Consider the following 13,458-nt stretch of genomic DNA (forward strand, 5'->3'; position numbering starts at 1 on the left):
TACCAGCAAAACACCTTATTTCAGACATGCATTCTCAAATATTATATTTTTATTGTGTCTGGGATGTTTTGAAATTTCCATAGTAAGCAACATTTTTGCATAGACTTGAAACTAAAACCAGATGTGAGCAGGACTTGTAACAGCTGGAAGTCTACATCCTAAAGTGGCAATCTTTAAAAGATTTCCCTGCAGTGTTTTCAAAGGTTATGGATCAAATGAATAAGCAAATATTTAGACGAAATGGCAACCAATTCAAACATTTAATGTAATTTGTGTAATGTATTGTCTATGTGGCTTGGCTTTCTGTACATGCTATTTGTTTAAATGAAGCATCATTCATTCATTATTAAAATGTTAAGTGTTACTGAGAAATCACCCTTATCATCTAAACAGATGAAGCTATACATTAAATTACATACCTTGAAAAACAATGGCAAAAGCAGGAGCTGCTCTGTAACAGCTGTAGAAAAAGCTCTCCCTGCACTTGCCATCAACCACTTTAGAACTGCCAAGTAAAAAGAAAGACAAGCACAGATCTCAATTAAAAGACAAAGAACAAAATACAACTTCATGTCTTCTGAACAATTTTTTCCTTTAAATGGCATTTCAGTACAAGGGAATATTTAATTAGGTTCTCACACATTTAAAGCACCTACTAGTTTTCAGTAGTTTAATGCCCTGAGTTCGTTCATCTTCCTCTCCAACTCCATTTTCTTCCAAAACATGATTCTGAATTTCTTCATCCACTTCCATAAGAGGTTTGAGTTTTTCAAGTATTCGAGAAGTGAAATCATGGACACGGGGAGACTTTGTTAGTGCAGTATTTGGTAAAGAAATATCTATCATGAAGATGTATGTCAAAACACTGCATAAAACACAAGAACACACTTTTAATTTAGTTTCATGCCTTAAAGACAGAATTCAAACTAACCAAATCATTTTTCCTTATTCTTATTTCTGGAGTACATATAAACAAAATGACAATTTTCTGGGATATCTAAAGATTGGTAAATATCTGATATTGTATAGTCTTAATACTAACCTTCCTATTCTCTCTCTGACATTTTTATAAACTTGGGTGAGCTTAGGCTCTAGGTATTTCAGCAATCTGTGCAGCAGTTCTGGCACTCGCCATTCTTGTTGTGCAAGGCCCCCTTGCAAAACATACAGACGACTAGAAGATAAAAAGAAGAAAAAGTTAGTGAAGTGATGATGCCTTCAAAAGTGGACTTCCATCTTTTGCAAAGATAGGGCAAATTCAAATCCAAATTCCTTACCCTGCTTTTGTTCATAAAAGACAGCCATTCTATGTTTAGCTAGTTAAGAATGAGCTAATTAGCCACTAAGCCATGTATTTTTTAAAAAGTTGATCATATCGGAACTTACATCAAGCAAATTAACTATTCAATTTTGAGTTATAACCTGTATTAGTATTTATCTTGTACATAGCAGTTTAATGTTTTACATGTACATATAAGTGTAAATGCATAGAACTCTGTCACTGTAGTGTACACTTAAAGGAAGAAATCTCCATCTCCTGATATAACAGTAACTGTAAATGCTTAACTACCTGAAAATTTTTGCTGATTTTTATCAACTATACTCAGATGGTGACCAAGAGATACAAATATAAAGACATCAGGACCAGTGGGTGTCAACAACTTTTGCTTAAAATGTTTCTAAGCACATCAGTTTTAAGCGTATTTTCCATAGCCACCTAAATAGTGTGCTCTAATCACTTATCACAGAATAACAGAATCAAAAAGGACCTTGGAAGTCTTTTAGTTCAACTTCCTGCTGAAGTAAGAATAAAAAAATAACCTTGGAGGTCTTCTAGTACAACCCCCTGCTCAGGCAGGAAACCCTATACCAGTGATGGCAAACCTTTTTTGGCTCAAATGCCAAAAGCGGGGGGAGCGCAGGGGGGGTCGTGTGCGGGCGTACCACACTTATAATGCTATGTGCACTCCCCCCCCCTCCATTTTGGACGTGCTTGTTTCGCCCTCCCCAGGTCCAGAGGCTTTATAGCAGCATGGGGAGGGCGAAAACAGCCTCCCCTTCGGAGGCTTCAGGAGCTTGCCTGAAGCCTCCGGAGCGCAAAAAAGTTCAGGAACTTACTACCTGTTTGCTCGTAGGGCTGGTTTTAGCCCTACGGAGCCTTCAGGAGCCTTCAGGATTCCCTGAAGGCTCCGGAGGGCAAAAAAAAACCTATGAGCAAACTGGGCGTTCCGGTTGTCCGTGGGGCCATTTTTTGCCCTCCGGAGCCTTCAGGAAAGCCTCCTGAAGGCTCCTGAGGGCTAAAACTGGCCCTATGAGCAAACCAGAAGTATGTTCCTTAACTTCCAGTTTGCCCGTAAGACTGGTTTTTCGCGCTCTGGAGGTTTCAAGGAAGCCTCCAGAGGGCGAAAAATGGCCTCAAAAGAAGGCTGAAGTCAGCTGGCAAGCACACATGCACACTGGCCAGCTGATAGGGCAATGCCCCGCATGCCCTGAAAAATGGCTCCATGTGCCACCAGTGGAACACCTGCCATAGATTCGCCATCACGGCCCTATACCACTTGAGACAAATGGTTTTCCAGTCTCTTCTTAAAAATTTCCAGTATTGGAGAATTCACAACTTCTGGAGGTAGGTTGTTCCACGGATTAATTGTTCTAACTGTCAGGAAATTTCTCCTTAGTTCTAGGCTGCTTCTCTCCGTGATTACCATATAAGATGCTCCACATTAGTTTGTGGGGAGGGGGAAAAAAATTCTGGCTCTGCCTACCAGCATCCATCAGTATGGCTAGCATCCTTGTGGCAAACAGCAAACAGCCTGGTCAGCTTCAGCATGTTATCGCAGCCTGATTCAGCACGAGCAGCTAATTGGATAGGCCTCCTGGAATACCGCCAATCAGCTGTCCCAGGCTGCGGGGAAGGCCACAGCACATCTCTCTCTCTGAGCATTTTTGGTCTCTGTGCATTGTGTTTTTGGCCTCCACACATCATCGCCAATTGCCGCCTCTGTGTGCTGTATTTTTAGCCCCTGTAAGTCGCATTTTTGGCCTGCATAGGCCCCAATTTTGGCGTCTGCATGTCGCATTTTGGCCCGTTCCAGGTGGTGGGGATCGCCGTCGATCCACGCTGCCTGGAATGGGCTGAAAATATGACATGTGGAAGCAAAAATGGTGTGTACAGAGGCTGAAAATATGACGCACAGAGGCCAAAAATGCAACATGTGGAGATGGCGATTGGCTGCAATGTGCTATGGCGATCCCTGCAGCTTGGAATGGGTCTAAAACAGGGCATGCAGAGGCCGAAAACGCAATGCGTGGAGGTGGCAATTGGCAGCGATGTGTTGTGGCGATCCCAGTAGCCTGAAATGGGTCTAAAATGGAGTGTGCAGAGGCTGAAAACGTGACACGCAGACACTGAAAACGGCTGAAGGGTGGGGGCCAACCAGGGGATAGGGCTTTGGAAATATTCGCTATATAAGACGCACAGACATTTCCACCCACTTTTGGGGGGGGGGAGTGCATCTTATACTCCGAAAAATATATTGGTTTCAATGCATCGCTTCTTGTCCTGCCTTCAGGTGCTTTGGAAATAGCTTGACTCTCTCTTCCTTGTGGCAACCCCTGAGATATTGGAACAATGCTATCATGTCATCCCTAGTCCTTCTTTTCATTAAGCTAGGCATACCCAATCTCTACAATCATTCTTTATGTTTTAGCCTCCATTTCCCTAATCATCTTTGTTGCATGACCCGCCAAAAGCAAGCTAGACAAAATAGCGGCGACAAATAAGTGCCAACAAGAAAGTGACCTCATTAGCACGCCCACATTAATGCGTCGATATACACGCGCCGATGAAAGCGTGAAGGAAGAAACATATCTGGCTTCAGCTGGTTGAAAAACATGCAGATCCGGTACTTGAACATCATTTACCTTTTTTCTTTCAACGGCGGCAGCAGCGTGTACCTTTCAGGATGGGGAGAGGGAGGGGGGGAGCCACGGAGAGGTGGGGTATGGGACGCCGCCGTCTAGCTGTGCCCCTCCTGCCTAGCATCGAGGGACGAAGAAGATCGGGGAAGTTCCCGGCAGGTGGAAGACTGGGGGACGGAAGGAGCGAGACTCGCAGCCCACATCTCGTCGCGAAGGGGAAAGGCAAGCTGCGTGTTTACAGGTGTCGGGGAGGGAGGGGGCAGGGATGGATGAAGGGCAGGAGGAAATGGGGAGGGAGAGGTTGCAGCCCGCTATGACGGAGAAAAGGGGCTTTGGGCGCAGGTGGAGAAGGGTTAATCAAGAGGTCGGGATTCTACAACTCCAGTCCCGTTGGGGTGGGTGGGGGGCAATAGGGTCGGGAGAGGGGTGAGGGGTGGCGCGAGAAGGGGCAGTTGGGCAACACCTGGAGTGTTGCGGGAGGACTGCTAGGCTGGGACAGAAACCGCGCTCCCCCTCTTTCCGAAGTGCTGGGGTGGGGGGTTTGATCTCCGCTAGGATTCTGCGGGAGGCCAGCGTCCAGATTTCCTCGGGTCATTGTAAAGCGAGGCGAGCCAAGGGAGGAGGATCCGGAGAGGGAGGGAGGGAGGGAGGGAGGGAGGGAGGAGAGGGAAGAGGAGGATTCAGCAGACGTGACGCAACGGCGGGCTGCGCCTCTTCTTCGCAAGCTTCCCTTTACTGCCGGCCGCCAGAAATATCCATGCAGTTTATTATACAGGTTTTTTATATAGATGACAGTTGAATTGCGCGCGATTGCGTCGGTGCACAGATGTCCGCGTGCTAGTATCGCATTTTGCTTAGCGCTTCAGACGGCGCGAATTAGACGTCCATGGTTTTGCCAGCGCGGAAAAGTGTTTCACACTTTTGTTGGTGAACCATCTTTGTTACTCTTCTCTGCACTCTTTCTAGAGTCTCAACATCTTTTTTACATTGTAGCAACTAAAACTGGATGCAATATTCCAAGTGTGGCCTTACCAAGGCATTATAAAGTGTATTAACACTTCAAGTGATATTGATTCTATCCCTCTGTTAATGCAGCCTAGGACTTCATTGGCTTTTTTGTCAGCTGCAACACACTGCTGGCTCATATTTAAATGATTGTCCACTAGGACTCCAAGATTCCTCTCACAATTGCTATTATTGAGGCAGGTATCACCTATCCTATACCTGCATTTGATTTTTCTTGGTTAAATACAGAAGCTTACTTTTTTCACCATTAAATTTCATTTTGTTAGATAACACCTATACCATTTGAGACAAGTAGCTGTCAAGTCTCTTCTTAAAAACCTACATATATTTATATATTTGTTCACTTTTTTCAGGCTGTATGCATGGCTATTCAACTTCTATTCTGATTATTATAATATGGTTAAAAGCAAAGCAAGCACAAATAAATGTTCTATTGCTATCATTGGCATCCTTGTCTCAAAAGACTATGATATCGTGCTCTGGAAAGCATATAGCTATTGCTATATACTTTGACTAATAAATGAGAAAATGTTTTTTTTCCTTACCATGCATCAACAAATGATCCTCCTTCACCATTCAGTGGAGACTCCAATAACAATTCAAACAACCAGTGCAATTTCCTGGGATCTCTGCTCTCCTATATTTATATTTTTTTTAAAGAAAAAGGGGCAAAATCATTTCCTGAAAACATAAATCTTAATGTAACTTGCTGAGAGACAATTCAGCATCAAACATTGATAATGTATTTCACAGTGCACTCTGCAACATAACTATGTTTTTTTCAATAAATTCCACAAAACATTCTTCAAGATTGTATAAAAAATTATAAAACCTCTACAGTATTAGAATTCCGAACATACATATATATATAATCAATGTAACAAGTCATCATAAAAGAATTTCCATTCCTCTTTCTAGATAAAAACTAAAATTAGAATAGTCAAAAGTATAGGATATTTTCCCCGTATTCACGGATGAAACCAACAGTAGAAGACTAGAGAATGCTTTCATAACCTGGCAGAGTGAAAAATAATGTACAAGACTTACACATGATGTTGCTATACATGTCCCCCAGTCATTGTAAGTTTCTACTGTAATATTGGATAAAGCTGTCCTAAGAAGTGGACAGAGAACTTTCCAGAGATTCTCCACCTATACATAATAAGAAAAACAATGTATTAATACATGGCACCTGTAATTCCAAACAATTTTGTTTTTATTAGAATGGAACACATATAGGCAAAGTCTATTTCTGTCAGAATTCATACAGCTTAGTTTTAGAGGAACCAAAAAACACCACATACTGAAAGCATAGGCTGTGTTAATACTGTAGTTTGGAAAGCAAGACAGAAATATCTGTTCCATGTTTAAACAACCCTAATTTCAAACATATGTGTGTGTGTGCCTTCAAATCAATCTTTGCTCCTAGAGAAGTCCTACAGTTTTCTTAGAAGTGCCATTGCCGTTGCCTGCTTCCTGGGACTGAGAGAGAGAGAGCCTTTGGATTGGTTTGTTTGTTTAATTCCTATAGCCGCCCATTTGAATCAATGACTCTGGGTAGCTTACAATTTTTTAAAAAATTACAATTAGAATACCAAAAATATTTTAAACAATAAAAACAATATAAACATCCAAATTAAAAATGTTGTTTAATGACTGTTTAAAGTTACAACAGATTAACAAAAAAGTTACTCATGACCCAACTTTGAAATTAAAGTGTGTGAGAAGTAGGGGGAAGGGATCATATGATTCTGGTTTGATGCAGCAGTCTTAACTTCAAGGATGGGTCATAAATAACCTTTTTTAAAAAGTCTATCAAGGACCACACACACAGATATATAAAATATTCAAGTATTTATGAAATAAATCCCTCAGACCAATCTATATACATGAAAACCACCTATATGAGCCTTGGTGGCACAGAGGTTAGAGTGCAGTACTGCAGGCCACTTCTGCTGACTACCGGCTGCTAGCAGTTCGGCAGTTCAAATCCCACCAGGCTCAAGGTTTACTCAGCCTTCCATCCTTCCTAGGTAGTAAAATGAGCACCCAGACTGTTGGGGTCAATATGCTGTCTCTGCAAAACCGCTTAGAGAGGGCTGTAAAGCACTATAAAGTGGTATATAAGTCTAAGTGCTATTGCTATATCAGGCAAAGGAAAACATTATACTTTTTCTCTTCAGTAATTCAGCATAATTCTGTTGTATATAAGATCTGAATCAAATATATTTGCAAAATTCACAGAAATGTGCTCTACCTTTTCAAAAGTCCAATGTTTAGATCCTCTTATCAAACCAGCTATAATTTCAGCCACACAGCGTTGAGGACTTTCATGGGAATCTTCAGCAAGACGTTCTAAGTGTGGTTTCAATACAGGTAAGAAGGTATCATCAAAATTTCTAAACAGACCCTAGGGAAATAACACACAAATTTGACTTTAAGCCTTAATGCTTCTTATTACATTTACACAAAGGAATAAACCTAATTTAACTGTTCTAAAATGATAAATATGTTTTAAAATGTTGAATATCAACAATATCTAGAGAGGAAGGAATTTTTTCAAGTCACAAGTGTTCTGCATATATTTGATGCCTTTTTAATACAATTTATCATAATTGGGCTACCATTTTCAAAATTAAATGATATACAAGCTATTATTAAGCAAAAGCACTAAAGAGCTTTAGAAAAAAAGGGAGCACATTTTGCTATTGTCCCTAAATTATAATCTGTAAACCACATTTCTACAATTCCACATAAGTCTGAAAATTTGATTATTAAGCTGTGAGGAAAATTATAAAGCAATGAAACACTATCAGAAAACCTTACTGCCTTAACACAAGCTAAACAAAGTGTAATGTAAATGAACAAATGAGTGCTTGCATGTTATATGTAAGAAGGTAGTTTTTATGTTAGTTTTACAACACCATTCTAAATGGCTCTCTTGTTATGAAAGTCTTACAGAAGGTTGAATCCATCACTGAATATGATGGATTGGTTTCAATAACATGGCAGTTCATCACACTTTCTTATTATCTTCTCTTATCTGCCTTTAAACTATAATTCTCCAATCCTGACAGAATGGAAAACTCTGCCTGTATACAAGCCGGAAAGAACAGTGTGTAAAGAAGGGCACTTGAGGCAGAACTTTTTCATAAATTATGATAGATAAAATTTTGATAAACTCCAGAATCAGAACAATATTTGTGGAAGAACAAACACAAAGGCTTTTAACCGCATGGATTTTTTGTTAAACAGCTTTACACATGGCTCAACATATTTCCTAAAAAAGAAGCAAAATATTAGACAATCATTTTACCTTAAAGAGACAAAACCTCCGTGGATTAAATTTATCTTTTCCTTTTCTGTCTTCTAAAGAAAGAAACTTGATTAACTGCTCAACAAAATTAGGATCAGAAAAGTGATCATAAATGACTTGTTCTGCCTGCAAAATAAAATGAACAATAATATAAACAGAATTAGAAATTGCTTACCATATCTATGTTGGAAAAATATATATGGACCCCATAATTAGATACATTAATCTTTAGATCAGAAAACCTGAAAAAAATGTATAACTGATACATTCTTGCAAGAACAAACTGTTCTTTGTCAACCCTAGAACTCCTCATGCTATCGTTTTCTATGGTGGTGGTGATGATGATATCATCCACTCAGATTCCTAGGAGATTTTATCGACCAGGTCTCTCCACATCTTCTGATCTTGGACTACTTGAGGTTTTTTTAATGCTATGGCTGGTGTCAGCTTTGATGATGTCCAGTCACTGTGTTCTTTGGAGGGCTGGTTTCTTTTTATCACTAACTCTTCCAAATATAATTGCTTTCTCCAGTGACTTCCTCCACAAGACATGGCCAAAATAACTGGCCATAACATACAGATTTGAAATTGTGAATATGATCTCATTTTCTATAGAAAACTAAAATTGAATATTTTTATACTTCATCTTCCTACTCCCAATTTAAAGAATTTTTGACCTGAGAAGGGACTTATTAATGTGCTACAGAAATCAGTGTGACACTATGATAAATTGAAACACTGCCTGCCCGTCTCCCCAAAAAAATCTTCTGGAAAGAATCCAATCAAAAACTTCCATATATAAATGGTAACAAGAACAATATCCAGGTTAGGAATTCAGGTAATTGGAAATCATATTTAAAAGAAATCACTGCTATGGTAAATGGTTTAGTATCATACCAGTGCTTAATATATTTAACTCTCACTTTTAAAAAATCAAAAATAATTTCATTTTTCCTAATGTAGATACCTGACACATGTATGCAAAACCACATGATTTCTCCAAACACTGTTACTTTTTAACTGCCTGTTCATTGTGTGAACAGATTTCAGGCAAACAGAAAATATCCAATTTCCAATTTATTGGCATTTGTAAGCCGCCCACTCCCAGTATCACTATATATGAGGCACAAAGGTGTAAAGAGTCAGAAGATACATCTATGACGACTCACATAAGAATATCTTCATACTGCATTTTGATATAAGCACTACAATCCAAACACATAATTGATTCTATTAATGTATTATTATGTGCATTTGAATTTCAGTACTCTGCAGTTCAGATAACTTTGAATAATTTAAGTCATTCTAAGGTAAATCATTGTTATAAAACGAAGAGGGGGGGAAGTATATGCTGAAAATGAAATATCAGACCAAGAGAAATTGTGAGCACATTTTAAAAATATAACATCACCTCTGAAAGTTCCTTTCTACTCCTCCCAAGTTTTGGTTGCTCTTCTGCAGAAGCATAGATTTCCATATTTCTAGAAATCGTAAGGGAAAAAATGAGACAATTTAAAACAAGATTGAAAGGCAAAATAAAAAAATACAACTTCCTGGTTCACTGTTTCCAAGTCACAATTTAGCAAGCACAAATTCAGAGTCACATCTTTCTAACCTTTATATTATCAAATGTAGAAAGTGTAAAGGATTTAATATGTGGAAGAAATAAATGACTGCTCTAGCAAATCAAGCATAAGCAGGACAAGGTTTGCATCAGTAAGGCAACTTGAGTGAAAGCTGTGAAGTGACTCTACTGACTTTCACACTATAGTAGAGGGCAAGAGGACAGAAGCCAATACTTACTGAGGCCAAGTGTAGTATCCCCAATGTGTTTTTTCCACAAAATGGCAGGCCTCCCAACTTTGTTTAGTCTTTGGTAAACTAGCACTCTCATAATGCAGCCATTGGTTATCGGATCTGTCACCTGCCTGGATATTAGAAGGCTGTGGGGATCCACCTATTTGTGAAAGACAAAAATGCCTTTTTTCTTAAATTTATCAGTAAGTACTTGATATTCCTATTTTCATTCAGGACATATTGCTGTCCACAATTACTACCAGCTGTCACTAATTCACACAATTCTGAACAATTTATATTTTTAAACAATCAAAATCATGAAGCATCTGTTTCAAATAGCAACATAACTAGTATAATCTCACTAGGAACCAAAATATGTTAACTAATACTCTTAAAACTAAAACAAGTACCACAATAAAACACCCATTAAAATGGTCATTTTTCTACAAATTAGTTGCTATAAGATAGATTGTTCATCCCTCCTTGGTATAAGATAAACGCTTAGAAAGCTGGGGAAGCTGATATTTGGCAGGTAATTGATAGGAAAAATTGTAACAGCCATTTCTGTACTCAAGGATAACAATCAAGAATGATTTCAATCATAAAAAGTTCTTAATTCTTATTTACATCATTTTTCTAGAACTAAAATTATGAAAATATGTTATCAGTTTAGAAAACAGACTGCAGGATCCTGAAAGTCAGTTAGCTGACAAGTAGTGGATTAACCCTTTAACAACTTTTTACAAACATCTGAATTGAAGATTCACACATAAAGGCTAAGGACTTTAATAAGACTTTGAGGAACAGGAGACTACATAAACAACTTACAAACAAACTCACAGCCTGCAAATTTAAGTAAATCAAATCATAGGACTGACTATTTAATATCTCCAATAGAAGAGATATCTGTAGCTGTGGATAGAATTGTGGAGTCCTTGGTGCTCTCAGAGCTTGGCTTCTTGCTTGTAGATGTTTCATTGGCCAAGTAAGTAACATCATCCGTGCAAGTAAGTGTGGGGTTTGTTTCCTGTTTATGTAAAGTGCCCTGCAATGTTAGTGGGGATGTGGTTTTCTCCTTGGTAGTTCTTTGATTAGTCTTTTGTTTTCTGCTTATTTGTCTGGTGCTAACCCTATTTATCTGGGTGTTGGCTGCTGGAGACAATGTAATCTGGTCTTTTTGTTTCCTTTTTAGCTTTTTTATTGTCTCTTTTGAATTGTATGTAGATGTAGTTTATCTCTATTATAGCAGAGCTGTTTGAATGTCAAGTATCCAGGAATTCTATAGTTTTTGGATTCGGCTTAATCTAAGATGCTCAGTTATCCAGTTGAAATTGTGGTTAAGTCTGTCTGTGTGTTGTAAGCAAGTAGTTCTCATCACGTCTTCTAACTGCTAGCTGGGTTCATGGACATCTTGCTAATTTTCTGCCTATCTGTCCTACATAGTGGCTGTTATACTCCTTACATTATAGCTGCAGATTATATCTGTTTTTTTCTTCTTGAAAGAGGAGTTGATTGATTTGTGTACTATGATGGTACAATGTGGATGTAAATCTGTTGGCTGTTTCTGATTTGGAACTGGATACACTGAAAACATCTTAGAAACAATCAACATATTATATTACAGCCATAGGCATCACAGTGGCAGATGAATACCAATCCCAAAATACTATGGAACTCCTGAAACTTCCCATTCAGACAAATCAGCTATCAATAGGCACATAGAGATAAACCATAAAATGTCTGAAAGCAAACAAACTCAGAGAGTACCAACAATTCCACTATTTCTCTCTCCAATTAATAGAATACTTCCAAGATGCAGCACTTCAATATTTTAATGCCAATGGAAAAAATAATGTTATTAACTATGAAAATCAACTAAATTTGAAGTAGATATGGTGGTCAGTTAAAAAAGAAATAACATAATTGAAACATTTAGCAGAAGAAATTGATGGCAGATACCAAAACTGCAAGTTAACAGATGTTTAGCTCATATTTCCCTTAATATTAACTAACTTAAATTATCATTATTGAAAGATAGTTGTTTTTCTTTAGTGCACTTACTGATTTGGAAAGGACAGATGAGCATCTTTTTGTGGGGCCTTTTCAGCTGCTTAAGGATACCAGCCACAGCAGAGATTGCCATCTACATGGAAAAATGAGTTAGTTCATTTAAATTTAAAACAAATGAAAGGAGATCCTGTTAAGATGGCACAATTTTATCACAACTTTCCTCCTACATATAAAAACATTATATGTAAGGTTCAACTATGTATTGAAATAGTCAGCATATAAATGTTTTAATATATTTTTTAAAGTTAGAACAACATAAAGATTCGGATTTTCTAATATCTACAGTGTTTATGTATAAGCATTTAGATCTTTACAGTCCTAAAAGTATTCCTAAATATGTGGAATTCAATATGTTAAAAGTTTTTAAAAAGTTGTCTAAAGGTCTTTTAAGGAAGGGTGTTTAACTTGGTGGTAAAGCCATTGCTCATACAGAAAGCTTCAGAATTAAGTAGGTGATAAGAAACAAATCCCTTACTTAAGACTGGACAACTAATGTCTATCAAAGACTGCAAGCTATGTAGACAAATAATATGATTTGTGCTTGCAAAATGGATGGTATTTCATTGAAGAATTTCCCTGTGAGAATTGGCAACCCTGCCAGCCTACACATTTCTGGAAAAGTCTACACATCTCAAGCAAACTCTATTTAAAAAGAAAACGGTACTCTGGAAGCACTGAAACTTATTCATAAGATCAAAAACAAATATTTTGCTATGTGAAGAAAGCACATTTGAATCCACTCTAAGAAATGAATAATGGAGTCAATATCCGCAAACAACTTTTACTATAATTAAACCAGTTAACCTTTTACCTTGCGAACCACCAAGACATCATGATTGAGACATTCCACAAAAAAATGTATGGCTCTTACAGGTAGCACTCTGTCATCCCTTAAAAGTAGGGAGAGGAAACCAATGCCAATGTGCTCAAACTTCCAAGGGCTGGAAGAAAGAAAAAGGGTCCCCAATTATACAAAATAAAATCTGGAAGGCATAACTCTTAAATCTAGTACTGAATTTTCACTGAACTGGGTGGGGAATGGGATATGGTATGATCCTGAAATGGGCAACTCACTGCCTGGGAAGTCCCACAGACACTCAACATTCAGCAACAAAATGACACCATGTTTGCAGCACTATGTTTCTTGTTTTATTTTTGTTCTCAGAAGTGGTCATAAGAAACAGAGGGGTTTCTGAGTCAAATCACTTTCTTCTTCATCTTTAATACTGCTCCATCTCCCCCATCACCAAACCATACTGCAAAAATTCAACCATTTTGCAACAGAATATAAGCAGTATAATACTACTTATTTTTCAGGGCATGGCAGG

The 13,458-nt window shown here is 38.2% G+C and overlaps 1 protein-coding gene across 1 annotated transcript in view; it reads right to left on the reverse strand.

Annotated features, from left to right (window-relative positions):
• PSME4 (proteasome activator subunit 4) overlaps window positions 1–13,458 on the reverse strand; it is an 88,072-nt gene that overhangs the window by 12,767 nt on the left and 61,847 nt on the right. Inside the window, exons 31-41 of the mRNA XM_032215808.1 lie at window positions 12,942–13,071; window positions 12,122–12,203; window positions 10,067–10,220; window positions 9,675–9,744; window positions 8,264–8,389; window positions 7,205–7,357; window positions 5,995–6,099; window positions 5,493–5,584; window positions 1,043–1,174; window positions 657–865; window positions 420–505 (exon numbers count right to left, since the gene is read on the reverse strand). Of these exons, the coding sequence (XP_032071699.1) occupies window positions 420–505; window positions 657–865; window positions 1,043–1,174; window positions 5,493–5,584; window positions 5,995–6,099; window positions 7,205–7,357; window positions 8,264–8,389; window positions 9,675–9,744; window positions 10,067–10,220; window positions 12,122–12,203; window positions 12,942–13,071 (1,339 nt within the window). The remainder of the gene's footprint in view (window positions 1–419; window positions 506–656; window positions 866–1,042; window positions 1,175–5,492; window positions 5,585–5,994; window positions 6,100–7,204; window positions 7,358–8,263; window positions 8,390–9,674; window positions 9,745–10,066; window positions 10,221–12,121; window positions 12,204–12,941; window positions 13,072–13,458) is intronic.

The sequence above is a fragment of the Thamnophis elegans genome, chromosome 4 (genome assembly GCF_009769535.1).
Source record: "Thamnophis elegans isolate rThaEle1 chromosome 4, rThaEle1.pri, whole genome shotgun sequence".
Lineage (NCBI taxonomy): Eukaryota > Metazoa > Chordata > Lepidosauria > Squamata > Colubridae > Thamnophis > Thamnophis elegans.